This window comes from Asparagus officinalis, chromosome 4 (genome assembly GCF_001876935.1).
Source record: "Asparagus officinalis chromosome 4, Aspof.V1, whole genome shotgun sequence".
In the NCBI taxonomy this organism is placed as follows: domain Eukaryota; kingdom Viridiplantae; phylum Streptophyta; class Magnoliopsida; order Asparagales; family Asparagaceae; genus Asparagus; species Asparagus officinalis.
This window is the reverse complement of record NC_033797.1, coordinates 57,247,955-57,272,785: the sequence shown is the minus strand read 5'-3', so window position 1 is coordinate 57,272,785 and position 24,831 is coordinate 57,247,955. Positions and strand designations below refer to the sequence as shown.

The 24,831-nt window shown below is 35.2% G+C and overlaps 1 protein-coding gene and 1 long non-coding RNA gene across 4 annotated transcripts; both read right to left on the bottom strand.

Moving 5' to 3' along the window:
* Positions 1,336 to 21,216, bottom strand: LOC109837513. 2 transcript variants are annotated; one of them, XR_002246297.1, is made up of 5 exons: positions 20,832 to 21,216; positions 18,286 to 19,671; positions 17,984 to 18,144; positions 17,615 to 17,874; positions 1,336 to 1,578 (listed from the first exon to the last, which is right to left on the bottom strand). It is a non-coding gene; the product is annotated as an uncharacterized LOC109837513 (long non-coding RNA). The 2 variants fall into 2 exon arrangements; XR_002246296.1 differs by having other exon boundaries at positions 17,615 to 18,144.
* Positions 9,515 to 15,678, bottom strand: LOC109837509. Of its 2 annotated transcripts, none has more exons than XM_020405791.1 (4): positions 15,196 to 15,678; positions 14,463 to 15,100; positions 10,026 to 10,781; positions 9,515 to 9,920 (listed from the first exon to the last, which is right to left on the bottom strand). In XM_020405791.1, exons 2-4 carry the CDS (start codon positions 15,060 to 15,062, stop codon positions 9,855 to 9,857), a joined length of 1,422 nt encoding a protein of 473 aa, XP_020261380.1. In that variant the 5' UTR covers positions 15,063 to 15,100; positions 15,196 to 15,678; the 3' UTR covers positions 9,515 to 9,854. The 2 variants fall into 2 exon arrangements, with proteins under 2 accessions (XP_020261380.1, XP_020261379.1); XM_020405790.1 differs by having other exon boundaries at positions 9,516 to 9,920; positions 15,192 to 15,678.

The following is a 24,831-nucleotide window of genomic DNA, read 5'->3' as shown; positions in this document are numbered from 1 at the left end:
GTGCGTCTTACAGTGAATCTACTTTTTGACTTCTCCCCGAACAATTAACCAATGCAAACAGTTGGAAAGCAAGGATCGCACAATTTTTGGTCCGGCTCTGCGGTCTTGATTTTAAAGAATACCTACAATTAGTAGTTAGTTGCGTTAATACTATTGGCTTATCTCAGTGGCTCCAACAATTAAAAGTATTTTTATATTATTTTGATAATTAATATCATTCATGAAGCCCACCGAGTGAAAATTTTTATTGGTGAGTTGTAAAGAGTATATGCATCAAGGATGTAGAGGACCTCCGTTGCACAATTTCACACCAAAAGAGCAACTACAATAACAACCAAATCTTCAAATTCAGGTGTTAGTTCCTAACATAAAACGACTAATCAATGATTGCCAACATTTCGATATCATAATCTGTCAGTGCTGGACTACCTCAACCTAACATGTCTTTTCCAGGAGATCATTATGCTTACCCTTAATTATTGGTTAGATCTTTATCATTATGCTTACCCTTAATTAGGATACTCAAAAATGAATGTCCTGGTTCACTTTCCTTGTCTACTTTCCTACCTCATTCTACAGTTAAACATAAACATGCTCTATTAACCATCAGTAGCTCTTTTCTGATGTCCAACCTCTCTAAATAAATTTACCAGGATTGCTACTATGTACTTTTTGCCTTTTTTTTTTTGCCTTTTTTTTGGGATAAATCGGTGGGACTTCCCCTGCATTTCATTAAAAAGAGTTTAACGAAACATATAGATACAAAACATTGCACTCTCCTCACAAAATACAAAAGTAATACAAAAGGCGATATAGGCATAGCAGCGGTGAAGCTCAATAGAGGAGTGCAAAGTCCAAGTGAGGGACTACTCGCTATAAGATCCACCCTCTTGGTAACCCGGTGATACATCAATGTCCTACAACCTTCTGTCATCATAGTCGTCGTGAACATTGCTGCATAAGTCGACATGAGTAAACCGTATGATAGCTCTGTCCCTTTGCCTCATCTGACAATGAACACGTCTAGAGCATAAAATGAAAAAGCATGTGAAGAAATGTACATGATGCAGATCTTGTACTATTTCCAAAAATTCTATTATTTCTCTCATGTCAGACCGCCCATCAAGAGGCCACTATAATTGAGCAACATAAAGATTGATCTCTTTTATTCTAGTTTTGATCCAAGCAGACCAAATATCACATAAAGATCTTAGCTGACCAACACCACCGAAGTACAATCTAATATTTTCCCAGAGAACATTCATAAAAAGATAATGGAGGAATAAATATTCTACTATTTCAGCATTTAAAAGATAGAGGGCACAGATATTAGGTCATCAGGTTGTCCCACGTCAGGATAGCATTTCTAATGGCAAGCCACAAAAATGCTTTCATAGGTACTCTAGATGTCCATATAACTTAGGCATTGCTGATTTACCCCCACCTAAATATATTTATCTATACCAAGTAACAAGTATAAACTGAAATTTGCTTTACTCACTGAATATCTGATAATTGAGATGTTTCTGGAAATTTGACTTTACTCGCTAAATATCTGATCTATCTTCAACTATCAACCTGATAATTGAGATGTTTCTGGAAATTTGACTTTACTCGCTAAATATCTGATCTATCTTCAACTATCAACTGTTTACGCACAAAGGTCTCATTCAACTAAAGAGATTTCAAAAAGAATAAAATTGCATTATATTATATTAAATAAACTACTAGATTACCATCAAAAGTTCTGACCTTATTGGCAGAATTTGAGACATATTAAAACATTAAATGCAAGTTCACTAGTAAAGTAAAGGTTATAGCTTAGAATGCCTTTCTCAGCTTCTTAGGAGAGAATACTTTGTTCAGTGGATTGGAAGATCATACGATCTTTCAACAGATTCAAAACCTGCATCACAGCGAATATAGTAGGAAATAGTTAGTTTAACAAGATTAATATAAGATGCAATTCTCAGAGTGAAAAGTTTTAGAATTGTGGAAGAATAAGAAAACTTCACTTCTGATTCTCCAAGTTCCAGCTCCTTCTCAACTAAGTTGTTAACAAAACTTCACTTCTGATTCTCCAAGTTCCAGCTCCTTCTCAACTAAGTTGTTAACGGAAGCTCCAAGCTCTTTGATCACACCAATTCCAGAAATTAGTGAAACTGGCGTGGCAGCCATCTCATTAGGAACGATGAACCTCACTAACCTGTTTGCATATCCCCCGCCACATTCTGTACCAGATACAGGTAACTTCGGATTTATTTCATTTAATGTCACGCTACCTATATTATGCTTGCACTTACCCCTCCCCACATGCCAGCAATTTTCGCATCCTACAGCACTGCTTGTCTTTGGCATATGCTTGCACTTACCCCTCCCCACATGCCAGCAATTTTCGCATCCTACAGCACTGCTTGTCTTTGGCAAGTTCACTTCAGTTCTCAGAATCTGGTTGTTGCATTTAAAATGTGGGTAGTGGTGATTGCATTGTCTCCGAGGAACGCAAGAAAAATAACTTACTGATCCTAAGATTCCTCTTCATATTAGATGTAATGATTCTCTGTTCAGTTTTGATGACAAGCCAATCTGTAATAGCACTGAAATAAATACCAAGTTGCGCATGCCAGGGACGGGAATAGGAGGGTGTTTTCAAATAGGTTTGTTAAATTTACAGTCATGGACGAGATGGTTGCGACACACCCCTCCCTCTATGCAGTGTCGAAATCTTCAAGGAATTGAAAGTACTAATTGGCACTTTGGTAGAGGAGAAGGTAACTCTGGGCGAAACAGAGGTGTGAAAATGCTTTTATCTCATGGTTTCTTAAAGAAAAGTCTATCAATCCTCTAGAAGATTACCCAACTTATTATTCTTTCATTATTTTGTGGTGCAGGATTTGAACCTGTTGAAAGCTTGTTTGACCTCTCATTCAGCTCTGAGCATTGTCTTCAGTCCAAGAGAAAGCAATGCGCTGATCTTGCAGGAGTTGTATATATTGATCTAGTGCGTTTGCAGCATTAGGCATCCGCAGACATTTTATGATTCCTATTGTGGTGCTGAGCTTCCACAGACTTTGTTCCTTAAGACCCATTATCAAATTTTATGTTGTTTGAAGTCGAACATTACCATTTATGTTTCCAAGTCTCAAGTTTTGTTTTGTTTCTTAAAGGTGAGCTCAAGTTATGTTCATTTTGTTACCAAATAAGTCAATTCAGTCTAAATGATATATTAAATCCAGTTCTTGTGTCTACATGTGCCTTATAAATGTTCTACAAATTATGTTTGAAAAGCCATTTCCTGTCTCTTCATTCACCTAGCTGCATATGTTCTATACATTAGGACACAGGTCACTCAAGCATAGTTTGGGGGACTATAAAGTATTAAACAGCAGTACTATTGGACATGTTTCATTCTTGGTTTTTTTTTTTAATGACAATGGATAGCATCCAAAATTAGTTGGTGGTTCTTGTATTCCTGCATTTCTGTCATTCCAAAAGTAGAAGGGTGCATCTTACTTGGAATTAGAAATAATTTACCTTCTACAGGAAAAACAAAAGCATTTTCTCAATAATCTCCATAAACAAAACTAAATTAATCAAATAATTATGTTTAAAAGGGGCACTAAAAACAATAAAAATTTTACTTATACATGCTTGGAATTACATGTTAGTGGAAGCATTATTGCCTTCCTTCATCCGTCCAGCTCTCCCAGCCTCTTCTAGTTCAAACATTTATGTGACTCAACTTTTTTGGGCCTGCACCTAGTTGAAGTTTTTGATTGGTGAAAAGCATTTCAAAGAAATACATAAAAATGCACAGACTCACATTCCATATGAACAGAGAATTATCATAGACAGGACACAAACTGAACCTAGAAAAAGAACTTAAGTTGTACTGTTCAATTTACCAAGGCCCTTCTATTATCCCAGAAGTTTAACACATTCGATGAAAAGTTTGCTATGAGATTATAGATGACAACAAATCGCAAAGCGATACTTTAAAATGAAATCTATATGTTCCATCCCTTGAAATTTAAACTTACATATAGGCATCAAATTATACAATGATTTAATTAACCTAATGTTATCAAAACTCTGAACTGTTGATGCTTAACATAATATGAATTCAGTGTTCCATCCCTTGAAATTTAGACTTACATATAGGCATCAAATTATACAATGATTTAATTAACCTAATGTTATCAAAACTCCAAGCTGTTGATGCTTAGATGAAATTTCTGACCACTGAATTCGTGATAATGTCCATCACAATACATGGAATTTCGAAATGGATCACGAGTCTGAAGAAATAATAAACTTCTTACACTACATGATTAAATATATAATGAAGACACGCCTGTGTAATTTATACGGACCTCATTCACAATCACTCAATAGAAGAACCAAACTTGTCTAAGGTGATAATACTGATTAACATCAAGGACACTCCTCGCATTCAAAAATTACCCTCTATCAATATCTGAGTTTTTGAAAGATGAAGATTAGTCTCTATGTACCTTCAAGGTTTATATTGCCCATGACATGCTCCCTTCAAAATTCCTCTTTCTCATGATATCTCATTAAGAGAACAACATTCCTTTTCCATTTCGATTACAGCATTATATAATCATGGAAAGAATTTAATAAAAACCATCAAATGCTAAATTTGCTAATGGCCCTTAACAAGTTAATGAAGTTGAGTTACTGCCCTATAAGCATTACCTATCAACAACTTAGGATCTCAATAATTTTAGTCTAATTACACAAAATACAAGCAATTATCCCTCGTCAACTGCACCTAGTGGACGATACAAAATTAAAAAAAAAAAAAACCTAAAAATCACTTTTTTCTCATCTCAGTCTGCATTTTTCTCACTATCCAAAGAGCGTAACTACTGAATTTTAACTTCCATAAAATAATCCATAGATTTATAAGCGAACAAAAATAAACGGAACAAATTCTGCCTAAATTTTGAGAGACGAAGATTTCAGCGGGTGCAGATACCGTGAGGGTGACGGCGTTTGAAGGACGGCGGTGATATGGGAGAGGAGGAGGAGGATCAGAACACCGCGGCGGCGGAGAACCGGATCCATCGTATCTCTGCCAGGTCCGCGGTGGAGGTGAACCGGATCCGATGGTTCTAATGGTTTGGGCCAAAGCGGTAAGATGAACCCGCGCCCACGCTTGATCCGAATAAACCGTATTTAGGCGATGGTTTTTATAATCGTGGAGTTTTGTTTAGATCCTAGTCCGTTGCATCTTTCATATTTTGATGATATTAGTCCCCCAATTTATTGTAATTGCTATTATAAGACTTTTGGATAGTCCCCCAATTGGCATTGGTTTGAATCTAGGGGAATTTTTCTTCAACTTCAATTGTTTAGGTTGAATGTCAGTTATATTCCTTTTTGTACAAACTTAAACGTCAAATGCCTAATCCATGGCGGGTGACTTGGAGGGTTAGGAGGTTTGAATGACTCATATGGTTTTGGGTTTGATTACAAGTTGGGTTTAAAAAAAACGTCAAATACCCATTTAGTTTATACTAGTTAACACCACCTAACATGTTTCAATAGCATCTAAACCTGCTTAAACATATACAATCTAGCTTAGGGTGTGTTTGGCAACTTCAAAATAAAAGTGGGGTCGGACTGGTTTTTTCTTAACGAGGTGAACCATATAAGGGTTCCAAAAAACTAGTTTAAGGATCCAAATTTTTGGCAAACAAAATATAAGAACTAGTTCGATTTGAAGTAGAAAAAAAACTAGTTTAAGGATCCAAATTTTTGGCAAACAAAATATAAGAACTAGTTCGATTTGAAGTAGAAAGAGGTAGTTCGATTTGGACCAAAATTTTGCCAAACTAAGCACAAAGTTTTTCTTGTCAATGTTGTACCATCTAAAATAAGTTTCGTAGAGTTGTCGAACACGTACATCAGCTCATTGTTTTAATATTTTTATACTTTAACATGAGTAATGGATATATTAACTTTGGAATTGGTCAAGGGTGTCTAGCCTAATCCTACTTTTTCTCATCCCTAGAATTCTAAAAAAAATAATCTTATTAGCTTTCTAAGAGGTTAGCGGACCACTAATCACCGTATTTATAATGAATTCGGTTGTTTATATTTATATTTTACTTGTTTGGATGACCAGTCGTATAATTAAATGATGTTGCTATTTTGTTGGCCCAACATCCGTTGCTGGCCCACTTGCTAAAAAGCTCAGTGCCCTACCTCTTTTAGCTGCCCTAGCCCATCTCTCATTGTCGGATGCCACTTCTCTCCTCTTCCCCCATCTCTTCAATGTCGGCAGCTTCTTCCCCATTCCAGTGTCCTGCTCTGCAGCCGCTGTGAGTCCCGTCTCACATCCTTGTAGGTCGGCTCCTACCATTTGAAACCCTAGGCTTCTCTCCCATGTCGGCTGCCTCCTTCTCTATTTAGGTCGAAGGGCTAGTAGTAGCTTGGGAGGGAAGAAGAAGGAGAAGAGAAGAAAAACTCCCAGTGAGCGTTGTGCTCTAGCTTTGTGCGATCCCCCTTCTTTCTGTGAGCTTTGTGCTCCTGTGAGCTTTGTGCTCTCACCCTTTGTGCGATCTCTTCACCTCTGTGAGTGATTTAGGTGCAGATCAGTGGCGAACTCTCCTTTGATCCTTGGTGGTGCACAAGTGAGAATTTGTGGTTGAAGATTTAGGCTTCTGAGCCAAACAGCGACGACGTCGATTCTCAACAGTGGTATCAGAGCCTCGTTGAGTCGTCGTCGTTCATGCCACCGGACTACCGTAAGACCACTGCCGGACCACTGCAGGAACGCCACCGGACCGCCGCGTGGGTAAGGTCGAAACCCTCTCCTAGGGTTTCGCTCAGGTGAATTGACTGAAAAACAAACTCTTATCAGTGTTTTCTTTCCGCTGCAGTTAAGCTCTGATTTTGTTAAAATTGTAGTAAATCTCTGGCCTTGTTGAAATTTGTAGTAAAATTTTGATTTTTTTTCTTTCGGCTATAGTTGCATTTTTATTTTTCTGAAAAAAATAGTTTCTGTTGTTGTTTGTGCTCGTGTGAAAGAACAAAGAGATTGAACTAAGAACTCTGCGTTCATCGTTCTTCTCATTTGTTCGTGCTAGTTGCTTCACACGTTTCGAGCTAGATAATTACCGAAATCAGATTTGTTCTTGCTAGTTGTTGTGTGTTTTTCTGTGTGAAAAATGTCTGCTGCTAATCAATATGGTATGGTTCCGCTCAACGAAAAATCTGATTTTAGCATTTGGAAACAAAAAATAAAATACATTTTAATTCAATAGAAGTCTTTTAGGGCTGTTGGTCAGACTTATTTGACTTCTGACACTGAAGAAAAAAGGGCTAAAATGAACAAAAATGCTTGTTTCACAATTTATTTGAACTTATCTGACTCTATGCTTAGAAAAGTTAGAATTTTGGAATCTGCTAAAACCCTTTGGGATAAACTTGAAGAACTCTATACTAAAACCTCTTTGCCCAGTAAAATATTTTTACTTGAAAAATTATTCAAATTTAGATTGGATATGTCTAAGGACATTGAGGAGAACCTAGATATATTTTTACTTGAAAAATTATTCAAATTTAGATTGGATATGTCTAAGGACATTGAGGAGAACCTAGATGTTTTCACAAATTTTTTTTCAGATATTAAGTTAACTGGTGATAAACATATAGACGACTATACTCTTATTGCCCTTCTAAATGCTATTCCTAACTCATATAGTGATGTGAAGTCTGCTATTAAATTTGGTAGAGATGAGGTTACCCTTGATATTATGGTCAATGGTCTTAAGAGTAAGGAATTAGATTTAAAACATTCTGGGAGAAATAAAAATTCTGGTGAGATTATGCATATGAGGGGTAGGCCTCAGAACAGGTCTAATAACCAAAAGAATGCTAGTAATGGTGAATCAAGTAAGAAAAATTTTAAAAATGGAAGAGGTAGATCTAAGTCCAGGTTTAAAGTTAAAAAATGCTATAATTGTCATGAAATTGATCACTTTATTAAAGATTGTCCTAAGCCTAAGAAAAGTCAGCAAAATGATCATGCTAATATGGTTGTTTGTGAGGGCAAAATGGGTGAAATTTTTATGATTAATAATCTTTGTGATTATGCATATTTGAACTCTGTGTTATGTGATTCTTTGTGTAAATCAGATTGGTTAGTAAACTATGGTTGTACTTTTCATATGACTCCTTTTAAATACTTGTTTTCAAACTACAATAAAATAGAGAATGACTTTGTGTCAATGGCAAATGAAAAGAAATACAATGTTTTAGGAACTGGTGAAGTATTCCTTAGGTTTTCTTTTGGTTCTGTGTTTACTTTGAAGGATGTTAGGTATGTTCCTAGCTTACGTTATAACTTGATTTATTGTGCATCTCTAAAAAATGATGGTTTGGAGGGAAAATGGGGTAAATGGGTTATGAAAATTCTGAAATGGTCTCTTATTTTTTTTTTTACTGCTGAAAAACAAAATAACTTGTATGTTTGTCATGCTAAACTTGTGCTTGATTCTGTTAACTCTGTGATAGGTGTTAAATCTGTTTTATGACATAATAGACTAGGTCACATGAGTAATAAAGGATTAGAACTTTTGTATAAAGGAGGTCACTTTGGTAGTGATAAAATATCCCCCATCCCTTTCTGTGAATCTTGTGTGCTAGGAAAATAACATAGGGTTAGTTTTCCTATTTCTTCTTTTCCTAATCAGTCTAACTGCACTAATGTTCTTGAATATTTGCATGCTGATGTGTGGGGTCCCTCTAGTGTGCCTACGCATAGAGGGAACCAATATTTTCTTTTCATAATTGATGATTATTCTAGGAAAATTTGGGTTTTACTCATGGAACAAAAATCTAAAGTTTTTGATAAATTAAAAAACTGGAAAATTATGATTGAAAACCAAATGGGAAAGAAAATTAAAACTCTTAGGACAGACAATGGTCTTGAGTTTTGTAACAAACAATTGAATGATTTGTGTGCTACTTGGGTATTAAAAGACATAAAACTGTTCTCTACACACCCCAGCAAAATGGGGTTGCTGAAAGGATGAATAGAACTCTCTTAGAGAGGGTGAGGGCTATGTTGGCCACATCCGGGCTCTCCAAGAAGTTCTGGAGAGAAGCTGTTTGTACTGCGACATATTTGATTAATAGGTCTCTTTCTATTCCCTTAGGAAGGAAATGCCCTGAATTTGTGTTCACGGGCAAACCTGTTGATTTAAATAATTTGAGAATTTTCAGAAGTGTTGGCTATGTGCATCAAAAGATTGATAAGTTAGAACCTAGATCTAAGAAATGTGTTTTCTTAGGATATCCTGAAGGGGTAAAAGGTTATAGGCTTTAGAATAAGAGTGAACCGGGGTTTAAGATAGTGATAAGCAGAGATGTTGTTTTTAATGAAAATGAATTTCCTTGTTTACCTTTACATGTCCCTATTCCTGAAAATGATGCTCCAAATGAAATAATATTGCGATTTTTGAACTGCAAATTTATTATGTCGCTGATATAGACGAGAATTTTTGTGACATGATAGATGAGATGGGAAATTGCATCTGTCCATGATTTACACATTTCAGCAAATTCAAGTTTAGTCACCAAATATCTGATATGCATCTACGATAATCAACAGTTTACTAATCAACTAAAGAAATTCTGGAAAGAAAATTCAAAAAATGTTAATCTACTACAGAAAGTTTTGAAAAATGTAAACCTCATTGACGGGAAGTTTGAAACAGAGCAACACATGAAGTTCAAGTTCACTATTAAAATAAGTAATATAGATTAGAGTAACATCTTCCTTGTTCGGCTTCTTTTGAGGCTATAACTTGTTCAGTGGATTAGGGAGAGAATAGCTTGCTCAGTGGATTGGAAGAGACCAGACAAGCTTTCAACAGATTCAAAACCTGCATCAAAGGGAATATAATACGAAAAAGGTTAGTTAGAAGATCAATATAATATGTAATTCTCAGGCCAAGAGTTTAGAAGTCTGGAAGAATTAAAACTCCTACCTCTGCTTCTCCAAGTTCAACCTCTTTCTCAACTAAGCTGCTGATGGGAACTTTGAGCTCTTTGATCGCACCAATTTCAGATACGAGTGATACTGGTTTGACATCCATCTCATTAGTAACCATGAACCTAACGGACCTCTTTGCATACCCCCCTCCATTTTCCGTACTTGAGTTTGGTTTCTTTGGATTTATTTCATTTGTATGCACAATATGTTTCTCGGACTTGCACTTTGTACCAAAGATGCCTATCCTCTTGTTCCAGCAAAGTTTGCATACACAACATCTGCCTGTCCTTGGAAGTTTTGCTTCAACTTTCAAAATCTGGTTGTCGCAGTTAAAATGTGGGTAGAATTTGGGAGACAATAACATGTCCTTGCACTCCTCCGATTTGATGTAATCACCTGTAGCAGCCAAAAGCTCCACGCTGTTATACAAGTTGTCGACACAGACAACAGAGGACTGACAGTTCAGGAGCTTCACTATTGATCCGAGTGGAAAGGTAAGGAAGGAGAGAAGGACATCTACAAAATCATTCCCTGCTACAGCATACACAGCCTCCTCTGTGACCTTGTCCTCAACGACCTTCACACGTATTCTTCGGGATTGAATAGCTTCATTGTTAACTTCCGATTTGGTTTGAGCAGTCTCTACAATGTCATTTTCTTCTTTGTGAATGTTCACTGATTCTTTCTTCTGCAAGAAAACATCTGTAAATGGCATCTTTGACAGCAGTAGGCTCTTCAGTAGACTTAAAACCTGACCATCGCCAAAAAACAAATCAGAATTATAACATGTATGGAGTTAAAATGTTTCATTACAGTGTCGGAGAAACATGCAGATTCAACTGCAGCAAACCTAACATGTATGGAGTTAAAATGTTTCATTACAGTGTCGGAGAAACATGCAGATTCAACTGCAGCAAACCAATTTTCAGCTATTTTGCTTGCTGCACTTGGAATTTCTACTGAAATATTTTTTTTTAGGATTAGTTTTCCCAAAGTTGTGATCAAATCGGTTGCAGGTCTGTTGTTGTAGTTGCCAGTTGGAAATTATTGAAATAAATCATAGATTGCCAATCAGCATAAATGAATTTTCTCTATTGGAACATCACTTTTCTAATTATACAAATTATCAGATACATATGCTCCAACTGATTATGTAAGCTAATCATATCATACTCTCTTTAAAAACACGAGTTCGGGAAAATCTTTCAGTAGACAAAAATACTCTTGGAATTTAAATATTAATCCATTAAATAAGAGTAAGTTGATAAATTGATGAATTCTTATTGGATATACATAATATGAAAATAAGGATACAGTTTAAATTGAAATGTAAATCTAAATAAAATTATTAAATGCCAAATTCACAAATATCTACAAAATAAAGGGCGTATATGCAAAAATCAAACAAGTTAATGAGACAAATAATGTCTGCCCCAAGCTCAGACCTACAAATGTACATAGTGTGGATGAGATATTTATAAAATCTACCAAACAAATTAAAGAGACAAAAGTCATTCTCAAAATTATAAAAAAGTAAAATTAAGGAAAATAAAAATCATACTCCCTTTAAAAGCATGAGTTCGGGAAAAGCTTTCCATAGTCAAAATTATCATGTACTATTTTAAATATTTAATTTAAATTATAATCTATCTAATCATAGTTATATTCTATCCTAATACCCCATGAACTATCTATAGCTCAATAATTTAAATAAGATTAATAAAGTATATGAAACATCTATGTGGTATTAGTTTATTACATGAAGTATTTAAAAAAAAGTGAAAAGTTTTAAAAATTAGACAAAATACTCTCAAAAGTTTAAAATTACACAAAATAAAAAGCTTAAATTTTAAAACTTGACAAAGAAAAGAGTAATTGTTTGATAATTTTTTATTAAGATATATAAATGTAACTTATAATTTAAGGTTTACTATTCTTTTTCAGAATCTACAAATAGTCAAGTTGATGTTGGTAAAAAAAGCAATAATAACAGATTAAAAATATCCAGTCAACGAATAAAAAATTTAAAAATATATGATAAATTAAAAATTAATGTTATTATATAAATTAAAGTAATTGCATATAACTTTACAAATATGTTAGAGCGGGAAAAATACATAAGTATTATTAATTGATAGAAGACTAAATTATAAAAAACTAATAAAAGAGTATAATATAATAGCTTAACATTAATTGATTATAATTTATAAATATTGATCTCTAATGGTAATAATATTTATAGGGTAAAAAGTTTCAAAGATTTATGTATGGAGAACTATTAGAAAATTTAGAGATATCCTTCAAAAGAATCAAGCAGTTTTTATTTCAAATGGAATTCGAAACGTCCATGAATCACTTCAATTAACACTAACATAAGTTATATTTATCAAAGAAGCACCGACTGAATTCCCCCTGAAGAATATAATGAGCAACTTTGTTCCAATCAAAGAAACATTTTTTATGGAAGATAAAAAAAATTACTATGTCATGACTCTGCGTAAGCAAAAAAATATAAAATCGCCATTTTTTTTTCTTATATAGTATCACGATCCTACGTGTGACTTTATTTAGAGGTATGACTACTAATGAAGGGTCAATTCTTAAAGACATGTTCAAAGATAATGATGTAATAGCACTATTAGATTTCAAAATCTCTAAATATGAAGGTAATATATATCATTACTAAAATTCTTAATAAAGGCCACTAAATATAAAATGCACCTTATATCCATCTCAAATTTATAGAGGAGATATGCATGTCATCGTAAAGTGCGTCAATAATATATATCAACCCAAAGATATAACTTACTGAAGAACAAGAGAATAGTAAGTAAATCAAGCAAACATCCATATAACACCGTAAAAAATATTTTATTTTAAAGCTAATATGCAGCACTCTTTCAGAGTAAGCTACCAAGACAAAAGCATCTTCATTAAGGCTCATTATAAATACAACAGAAATTCAAATTACTAATATATACAACCATTATAACATTCGAAAGAGGTATGATCTTAAAAACCTACTCTAAAATTCATACAATTAAACCTAAGAATAATTTACGAATATACAGACACAGTAGCGCACCTTTAAGACAACAATAAAGGTTCTATGTTTACAAAGGCTGTAATAAGAAAGTGGATAGAGATGTTAATAATAAGTGTCCAAATGATAAATGTTGTAGAATCGTCATGATGTAGTATCAAGGTTAAGTGATATCCCTTTTTCATGAAATAAATATATCAAAATTAAATATTAATATTATAATCTAAAATAAATTGATAATAAAAAATGTAATGTATTTAGTTCAAATCCTCATAGAAAATGACACAGACAGAGCAAAGGTAATATTATGACATAACAGAAATTCTTATTGGATGCACGATAGAAGACTTCATTGCAGAGAAAAAAGAGGTAGCTCCTAACCTTATTTAAGTAATAAATTAAAAGCGCAAAAATTTTCATATATATGAAATTAACATTTATTCTTATTGAAATTAAAAAAAATCAAAGTCCTTATTGTCAGAATTTTGTGTTGAACATAAGAAATATATTCAACTTCTTTGTGAATTTAGACATGAATTTAGACGAGAAGACAAAAGATGAATGATCCCAAAGAAAGATAACATGCTCCAGCCTCATATCACAGTCAATGTAAACGATGAAAACACTAATCTAGAATTTCCTACGGAAAGATAAAGATGAAGAAGGATTGATCTCGACTCAATAAACGATAAAATAGAAGCAACAAAAGATAATGTTTTGTGAATTGTTATAGAATAGTTTAATTTTTTAGTAAAATTATGAATCTTTAGAAGAGATTTTCATAAACTTTTTTAGTGTTTTCATATGCATATGTGGATGTTTTTATCATATAAAAGTATACTAGAGTTAGCATTAATCGCTCTGTTTCATGCCAATCCAAATAAAATAAAAATTTTAATTGGATTTAGATTATATTCATCTCTTGATAATTCAACTATCAACATAAAAAAGTTAAACTGGGTGTAGCCTATTCAAACAAACATCAAATAAATAAATAATCAAAGTGTAATCGAGGAATAAGTTTTAGTAAGAAAATAAACCAAAAATACTTAAACTAAAGCGAGCAAAAAATTATCAAAGTGTAACCGAGGAATAAATTTTAATAAGAAAATAAACTAAAAATGCCTAATAACAGCATTTAACCACGTGCATTGCAAGTGCATAAAATCTAGTTAATAGGAAAAGTGACACTGCAGTTTAGGACTTCTTTTACAATTTAGGAAAAGGAGAGCGGCAAAGAAAACTTCGGAACTGAAAGATCTTAAAAGGCATGCCATGAACACATGTTTTAATTTTTACGTGCCAAGTTTAAATTTTAATTAGTCATAAATAACTCTAAGAATATATAAAATTGACTACGGAAAGATGGTTTGATTACAACTTTCTTACCTCGCTTCTGCCAACGTGCACGATCCTTTCCTCAAGAACATCTGCATCTTCTATCCCTTGATTCTGAAGCAAAGAGACGGTAGTAATGGCAGTAGCACGTGTTACGCGCAAGTCATCTGTAATAACATACGTCGCTGCTTCTTTCAGAAAAACGCTGTTCTTCGCATTATTCTCCTGTTTTACCCAGCTGAAACATTGATCCATTGCCTTCCCACAGAGGCAGGGAGTACAGAGAAACGAGCTATAAAGCTTATTCTTGATGAAGCAACCAAATGTGGGGCACCTGTAGAGTCGCCGGGGCATTAAGACGTCAGCATTGACGACCAAGTCCTCGCACAGTATTTCTGCTTCACTTCTGGGCCAGAGCAGCATCATCTTACAAGCTACGGTCTCCAGACACTTGTAGTCGAGATTCTCCACGCTCATGTACAAATTGTCCATGCATCCAACCGATGACTCCTTGTTGAGGAGTCTGATAATAGTCCCCATTGGCAACGTCAAGAAGCTAAAAAGAATATCTACGAACTCCTTCTCTGATTCGGCAAACACCACCCTGTTCCTTTTTGTGTCCACGACGAGCTTCAACGTGACAGTAGGCATCTTGCTCAACGACTCCGAAGAAGAAGAGGCTTCTTTTGCTGTTATGACAAATACCCAAGAAAAACAAATAACGATCGGACGAAAGCACAGAAAATATCGAGAAAACAAAACGCAGCAGATATCACTTACGTACGCGGGGATCTCTCCACCCTAAAACCCAGTACAATCTTTCCTCTGAAACTTAAGTTCTTCTCAGGAAACTTTGATGTTCTCTGGCTATTTTTTTGGCGTTGTAATAAAGGCGTATATATAGAATTGACCAGGCCCAATTTGAATAGGATTAGAACACTCTTGGTGATCCAAATTAACTAAACTTGTACTGATACCGGGACTTGTGTTTAAGTCCCTGCAACACACAAATCCCAATTCTCATCAATTTTCTACCAATAGGAATCCAATTCCTGTTAGGACTTCAATCCAATTCAACTAACCCATCGCCAAAGCCAACTCAAACAGCAAAGTTCTCTTGGGGTTCAAACTCTCCAGACGAAGGAAGTCATCGATATATACTACTCCAGTACTCACACTTTCTTCTTTTCTTGATTCTCTAAAGTCCTCCTTCAGTTATACTTGGAACTTTAGAAAGTGCGGTAATCCTCTGTTAGAATTTCTTACCTGCAAACCATTTAATTTTTTCTGTTTCTTTTGGCTCTCTTTTAAGTCTTAAAGATTGTTTTACCATATGATATGATGCAGAAAAGTCCTTTCAAATCTTCTAGATATTAGGAAGGCAAAAAATTGCTAAGTTGATTTCTATGCAGAACCCCAATTAAATAGCTTGTTTGAATCATATAATCTGTGCCCCCGAGATGAACCATGATGTTATCTACATACACACTGCACATTATGCGTATCGACAATTAGTAGTTAGTTGCGTTAATACTATTAGCTTATCTCAGTGGGTCCAACAATTAAAAGTATTTTTATATTATTTTGATAATTAATATCATTCATGAAGCGCACTGAGTGAAATTTTTTTATTGGTGAGTTGTAAAGAGTATCTGCATCAAGGATAGAGGACCTCCGCTGCGCAATTTCACACCAAAAGAGCAACTACAATAACAACCAAATCTTCAAATTCAGGTGTTAGTTCCTAACATAAAACAACTAATCCATGATTGCCAACATTTCGATATCATAATCTGTCAGTGCTGGACTAACTAGTGTGTGCGTTTTTCCCCCCTTTTTTTAATCATCACATTCACAAAGGAAGAATACGGTCAAAAATAAGAAAAGAGAGGGAGAGTTTAACCGACCCCACTTTAAAAATGCGATCCATTGAAAGCTTGTACTCTGAATAATTTCAGTTGTGTTTTTATCAGAACTAATTCCTTTTATTTTCAAGCCGTTGTTGTTCATTCTAATTCATTGGATCATGTCTTTTCCAAGAGATCATCTGCTCCATAAGTAATACATAATGTGTTATCAGGCAATTATTGGTTAGATCTTTATCATTATGCTTACCCTTAATTAGGATACTCAAAAATGAATGTCCTGGTTCACTTTCCTTGTCTACTTTCCTACCTCATCCTACAGTTAAACATAATCATGCTCTATTAACCATCAGCAGCTCTTTTATGACGTCCAACCTCTCTAAATAAATTTACCAGGATTGCTACTATGTACTTTTTGCCTTTTTTTTTTTGCCTTTTTTTTGGGATAAATCGGTGGGACTTCCCCTGCATTTCATTAAAAAGAGTTTAACGAAACATATAGATACAAAACATTGCACTCTCCTCACAAAATACAAAAGTAATACAAAAGGCGATATAGGCATAGCAGCAGTGAAGCTCAATAGAGAAGTGCAAAGGCCAAGTGAGGGACTACGCGCTATAAGATCCACCTTCTTGGTAACCCAATGATACATCAATGTCCTACAACCTTCTGTCATCATAGTCGTCATGAACATTGCTGCATAAGTCGACATGAGTAAACCGTATGATAGCTCTGTCCCTTTGCCTCATCTAACAATGAACATGTCTAGAGCATAAAAAGAAAAAGCATGTGAAGAAATGTACATGATGCAGATCTTGTACTATTTCCAAAAATTCTATTATTTCCCTCATGTCAGACCGCCCATCAAGAGGCCACTATAATTGAGCAACATAAAGATTGATCTCTTTTATTCTAGTTTTGATCCAAGCAGACCAAATATCACATAAAGATCTTAGCTGATCAACACCACTGAAGTACAATCTAATATTTTCACAGAGAACATTCATAAAAAGATAATGGAGGAATAAATATTCTACTATTTCAGCATTTAAAAGATAGAGGACACAGACATTAGGTCCTTGTCATCTATGCTTCATCAGGTTGTCCCACGTCAGGATAGCATTTCTAATGGCAAGCCACAAAAATGCTTTCATAGGTACTCTAGATGTCCATATAACTTAGCCATTTCTGATTTACCCCCACCTAAATATATTTATCTATACCAAGTAACAAGTATAAACTGAAATTTGCTTTACTCACTGAATATCTGATAATTGAGATGTTTCTGGAAATTTGACTTTACTCGCGAAATATCTGATCTATCTTCAACTATCAACAGTTTACGCACAAAGGTCTCATTCAACTAAAGAGATTTCAAAAAGAAAAAAATTGCATTATATTATATTAAATAAACTACTAGATTACCATCAAAAGTTCTGACCTTATTGGCAGAAAGTTTGAGACATATTAAAACATTAAATGCAAGTTCACTAGTAAAGTAAAGGTTATAGCTTAGAATGCCTTCCTCAGCTTCTTAGGAGAGAATACTTTGTTCAGTGGATTGGAAGATCATACGACCTTTCAACAGATTCAAAACCTGCATCACAGCGAATATAGAAGGAAATAGTTAGTTTAACAAGATTAATATAAGATGCAATTCTCAGAGTGAAAAGTTTTAGAATTGTGGAATAATAAGAAAACTTCACTTCTGATTCTCCAAGTTCCAGCTCCTTCTCAACTAAGTTGTTAACGGTAGCTCCAAGCTCTTTGATCACACCAATTCCAGAAATTAGTGAAACTGGCGTGGCAGCTATCTCATTAGGAACGATGAACCTCACTAACCTGTTTGCATATCCCCTGCCACATTCTGTACCAGATACCGGTAACTTCGGATTTATTTCATTTAATGTCACGCTACCTATATTATGCTTGCACTTACCCCTCCCCACATGCCAGCAATTTTCGCATCCTACAGCACTGCTTGTCTTTGGCATATGCTTGCACTTACCCCTCCCCACATGCCAGCAATTTTCGCATCCTACAGCACTGCTTGTCTTTGGCAGGTTCGCTTCAGTTCTAAGAATCTGGTTGTTGCTTTTAAAATGTGGGTAGTGGTGATTGCATTGTCTCCGAGGAACGCAAGAAAAAAAACTTACTGATCCTAAGATTCCTCTTCACATTAGATGCAATGATTCTCTGTTCAGTTTTGATGACAAGCCAATCTGTAATAGCACTGAAATAAATACCGAGTTGCGCATGCCAGGGACGGGAATAGGAGGGCGTTTTCAAACAGGTTTGTTAAATTTACAGTCATGGATGAGATGGTTGCGACACACCCCTCCCTCTATGCAGTGTCGAAATCTTCAAGGAATTGAAAGTACTAATTGGCACTATGGTAGAGGGGAAGGTAACTCTGGGCGAAACAGAGGTGTGAAAATGCTTTTATCACATGGTTTCTTAAAGAAAAGTCTATCAATCCTCCAGAAGATTACCCAACTTATTATTCTTTCATTATTTTGTGGTGCAGGATTTGAACCTGTTGAAAGCTTGTTTGATCTCTCGTTCAGCTCTGAGCATCGTCTTCAGTCCAAGAGAAAGCAATGCGCTGATCTTGCAGGAGTTGTATATCTTGATCTAGTGCGTTTGCAGCATTAGGCATCCGCAGACATTTTATGATTCCTATTGTGGTGCTGAGCTTCCACAGACTTTGTTCTTTAAGACCCATTATCAAATTTTATGTTGTTTGAAGTCGAACATTACCATTTATGTTTCCAAGTCTCAAGTTTTGTTTTGTTTCTTAAAGGTGAGCTCAAGTTATGTTAATTTTGTTACCAAATAAGTCAATTCAGTCTAAATGATATATTAAATCCAGTTCTTATGTCTACGTGTGCCTTATAAATGTTCTACAAATTATGTTTGAAAAGCCATTTCCTGTCTCTTCATTCACCTAGCTGCATATGTTCTATACATTAGGACAAAGGTCACTCAAGCATAGTTTGGGGGACTACAAAGTATTAAACAGCAGTACTATTGGACATGTTTCATTCTTGGTGTTTTTTTTAATGACAATGGATAGCATCCAAATTTAGTTGGTGGTTCTTGTATTCATGCATTTCAGTCATTCCAAAAGTAGAAGGGTGCATCTTACTTGGAATTAGAAATAATTTGTCTTCTACAGGAAAAACAAAAGCATTTTCTCAATAATCTCTATAAACAAAACTAAATTAATCAAATAATTATGTTTAAAAGGGGCACTAAAAATAATAAAAATTTTACTTGTACATGCTTGGAATTTCATGTTAGTGGAAGCATTATTGCCTTCCTTCATCCGTCCAGCTCTCCCAGCCTCTTCTAGTTCAAACATTTATGTGACTCAACTTTTTTGGGCCTGCACCTAGTTGGAGTTCTTGATTGGTGAAAAGCATTTCAAAGAAATACATAAAAATGCACAGACTCAAATTCCACATGAACAGAGAATTATCATAGACAGGACACAAACTGAACCTAGAAAAAGAACTTAAGTTGTACTGTTCAATTGACCAAGGCCCTTCTACTATCCCAGAAGTTTAACACATTCGATGAAAAGTTTGCTATGAGATTATAGATGACACTAAATGGCAAAGCGATACTTTAAAATGAAATCTATATGTTCCATGCCTTGAAATTTAAACTTACATATAGGCATCAAATTGTACAATGATTTAATTAACCTAATGTTATCAAAACTCTCAACTGTTGATGCTTAACATAATATGAATTCAGTGTTCCATCCCTTGAAATTTAGACTTACATATAGGCATCAAATTATACAATGATTTAATTAACCTAATGTTATCAAAACTCTAAGCTCTTCGTTGACATATTCCTCCAACTTAGGAGTGAAGGAATCATATGTTGTTAGATACATCAATGGTTTTCTGATCCTCTCCACTACAAAAAAAATAGTGGAGGGACCACTACATAATCACGGCCATTGATTATCTAGTTAATGGTTGTGATTTTTTCTTTTAGTGCAAATTAGGAATGAGTGCAATACACGGGGGTATGATAAGTGTTAGATTTAGATTGTATCATAACCGCCTACTAAATAATCAACGATTGAGATTAAAAGCAGTGGTCTCTCCACTACTTTTTTGTAGTGGAGAGGATCCAAATCCTTCGATTACAGCGTTATATAATCATGGAAAGAATTTAATAAAAACCATCAAATGTTAAATTTGCTAATGGCCCTTAACAAGTTAATGAAGTTGAGTTACTGCGCTATAAGCATCACCTATCAACAACTTAGGATCTCAATAATTTTAGTCTAATTACACAAAATACAAGCAATTATCCCTCGTCAACTGCACCTAGTGGACAATACAAAATTTTAAAAAAAAAAACTAAAAATCACTTTTTTCTCATCTCAGTCTGCATTTTTCTCACTATCCAAAGAGCGTAACTTCTGAATTTTAACTTCCATAAAATAATCCATAGATTTATAAGCGAACAAAAATAAACGGAACAAATTCTGCCTAAATTTTGAGAGACGAAGATTTCAGCGGGTGCAGATACCGTGAGGGTGATGGCGTTTGAAGGACGGCGGTGATATGGGAGAGGAGGAGGAGGATCAGAACACCGCGGCGGCGGAGAACCGGATCCATCGTATCTCTGCCAGGTCCGCGGTGGAGGTGAACCGGATCCGATGGTTCTAATGGTTTGGGCCAAAGCGGTAAGATGAACCCGCGCCACGCTTGATCCGAATAAACCGTATTTAGGCGATGGTTTTTATAATCGTGGAGTTTTGTTTAGATCCTAGTCCGTTGCATCTTTCATATTTTGATGATATTAGTCCCCCAATTTATTGTAATTGCTATTATAAGACTTTTGGATAGTCCCCCAATTGGCATTGGTTTGAATCTAGGGGAATTTTTCTTCAACTTCAATTGTTTAGGTTGAATGTCAGTTATATTCCTTTTTGTACAAACTTAAACGTCAAATGCCTAATCCATGGCGGGTGACTTGGAGGGTTAGGAGGTTTGAATGGCTCATATGGTTTTGGGTTTGATTACAAGCTGGGTTTAAAAAAACGTCAAATACCCATTTAGTTTATACTAGTTAACACCCCCTAACTTGTTTCAATAGCATCTAAACCTGCTTAAACATATACAATCTAGCTTAGAGTGTGTTTGGCAACTTCAAAATAAAAGTGGGGCCGGACTGGTTTTTTCTTAACGAGGTGAACCATATAAGGGTTCCAAAAAAACTAGTTTAAGGATCCAAATTTTTGGCAAACAAAATATAAGAACTAGTTCGATTTGAAGTAGAAAGAGGTAGTTCGATTTGGACCAAAATTTTGCCAAACTAAGCACAAAGTTTTTCTTGTCAATGTTGTACCATCTAAAATAAGTTTCGTAGAGTTGTCGAACACGTACATCCACAAAGTTTTTCTTGTCAATGTTGTACCATCTAAAATAAGTTTCGTAGAGTTGTCGAACACGTACATCGGCTCATTGTTTTAATATTTTTATACTTTAACATGAGCAATGGATATATTAACTTTGGAATTGGTCAAGGCTGTCTAGCCTAATCCTACTTTTTCCCATCCCTAGAATTCTAAAAAAATAATCTTATTAGCTTTCTAAGAGGTTACCGGACCACTAATCACCGTATTATAATGAATTCGGTTGTTTATATTTATATTTTACTTGTTTGGATGACCAGTCGTATAATTAAATGATGTTGCTATTTTGTTGGCCCAACATCCGTTGCTGGCCCACTTGCTAAAAAGCTCTGTCCCCTACCTCTTTTAGCTGCCCTAGCCCATCTCTCATTGTCGGATGCCACTTCTCTCCTCTTCCCCCATCTCTTCAATGTCGGCAGCTTCTTCCCCATTCCAGTGTCCTGCTCTGCAGCCGCTGTGAGTCCCGTCTCACATCCTTGTAGGTCGGCTCCTACCATTTGAAACCCTAGGCTTCTCTCCCATGATGGCTGCCTCCTTCTCTATTTAGGTCGAAGGGCTGGTAGTAGCTTGGGAGGGAAGAAGAAGGAGAAGAGAAGAAAAACTCCCAGTGAGCGTTGTGCTCTAGCTTTGTACGATCCCCCCTTCTTTCTGTGAGCTTTGTGCTCCTGTGAGCTTTGTGCTCTCACCCTATGTGCGATCTCTTCACCTCTGTGAGTGATTTAGGCGCAGATCAGTGGCGAGCTCTCCTTTGATCCTTGGTGGTGCACAAGTGAGAATTTGTGGTTGAAGATTCAGGCTTCTGAGCCAAACAGCGACAACGTCGATCCTCAACAGTGGTATCAGAGCCTCGTTGAGTCGTCGTCGTTCATGCCACCGGACTACCGTAGGACCACCGTTGGACCGCTGCAAGAACGCCACCGGACCGCCGCGTGGGTAAGGTCGAAACCCTCTCCTAGGGTTTCGCTCAGGTGAATTGACTGAAAAACAAACTCTTATCAGTGTTTTCTTTCCGCTGCAGTTAAGCTCTGATTTTGTTAAAATTGTAGTAAATTTCTGGCCTTGTTGAAATTTGTAGTAAATTTTTGATTTTTTTTCTTTCGGCTATAGTTGCGTTTTTATTTTTTTGAAAAAATAGTTTCTGTTATTGTTTGTGCTCGTGTGAAAGAACAAAGAGATTGAACTAAGAACTCTGCGTTCATCGTTGTTCTCATTTGTTCATGCTAGTTGCTTCACACGTTTCGAGCTGGATAATTACCGAAATCAGATTTGTTCTTGCTAGTTGTTGTGTGTTTTTCTGTGTGAAAAATGTCTGTTGCTAATCAATATGGTATGATTCCGCTCAACGAAAAATCTGATTTTAGCATTTGGAAACAAAAAATAAAATGCATTTTAATTCAATAGAAGTCTTTTAGGGCTGTTGATCAGGCTTATTTGACTTCTGACACTGAAGAAAAAAGGGCTGAAATGAACAAAAATGTTTGTTTCATAATTTATTTGAACTTATCTGACTCTATGCTTAGAAAAGTTAGAATTTTGGAATCTGCTAAAACCCTTTGGGATAAACTTGAAGAACTCTATACTAAAACCTCTTTGCCCAGTAAAATATTTTTACTTGAAAAATTATTCAAATTTAGATTGGATATGTCTAAGGACATTGAGGAGAACCTAGATATTTTCACAAAACTTTTTTCAGATATTAAGTTAACTGGTGATAAACATATAGACGACTATACTCTTATTGCCCTTCTAAATGCTATTCCTAACTCATACAGTGATGTGAAGTCTGCTATTAAATTTGGTAGAGATGAGGTTACCCTTGACATTATGGTCAATGGTCTTAAGAATAAGGAATTAGATTTAAAACATTCTGGGAGAAATAAAAATTCTGGTGAGATTATGCATGTGAGGGGTAGGCCTCAGAACAGGTCTAATAACCAAAAGAATGCTAGTAATGGTGACTCAAGTAAGAAAAATTTTAAAAATGGAAGAGGTAGATCTAAGTCCAGGTTTAAAGTTAAAAAATGCTATAATTGTCATGAAACTGATCACTTTATTAAAGATTGTTCTAAGCCTAAGAAAAATCAGCAAAATGATCATGCTAATATGGTTGTTTGTGAGGGCAAAATGGGTGAAATTTTCATGATTAATAATCTTTGTGATTATGCATACTTAAACTCTGTGTTATGTAATTCTTTGTGTAAAACAGATTGGTTAGCAAACTCTGGTTGTACTTTTCATATGACTCCTTTTAAATACTTGTTTTCAAACTACAATAAAATAGAGAATGACTTTGTGTCAATGGCAAATGAAAAGAAATGCAATGTTTTAGGAACTGGTGAAGTATGCCTTAGGTTTTCTTTTGGTTCTGTGTTTACTTTGAAGGATGTTAGGTATGTTCCTAGCTTACGTTATAACTTGATTTATTGTGCATCTCTAGAAAATGATTGTTTGGAGGGAAAATGGGGTAAATGGGTTATGAAAATTCTGAAATGGTCTCTTGTTTTTTTTACTGCTGAAAAACAAAATAACTTGTAAGTTTGTCATGCTAAACTTGTGCTTGATTCTGTTAACTCTGTGATAGGTGATAAATCTGTTTTATGACATAATAGACTAGGTCACATGAGTAATAAAGGATTAGAACTTTTGTATAAAGGAGGTCACTTTGGTAGTGATAAAATATCCCCCATCCCTTTCTGTGAATCTTGTGTGCTAGGAAAATAACATAGGGTTAGTTTTCCTATTTCTTCTTTTCCTAATCAGTCTAAGTGCACTAATATTCTTGAATATTTGCATGCTGATGTGTGGGGTCCCTCTAGTGTGCCTACGCATAGAGGGAACTAATATTTTCTTTTCATAATTGATGATTATTCTAGGAAAATTTGGGTTTTACTCATGGAACAAAAATCTAAAGTTTTTGATAAATTAAAAAACTGAAAAATTATGATTGAAAACCAAATGGGAAAGAAAATTAAAACTCTTAGGACAGACAATGGTCTTGAGTTTTGTAACAAACATTGAATGATTTGTGTGCTACTTGGGTATTAAAAGGCATAAAACTGTTCTCTACACACCCCAGCAAAATAGGGTTGCTGAAAGGATGAATAGAACTCT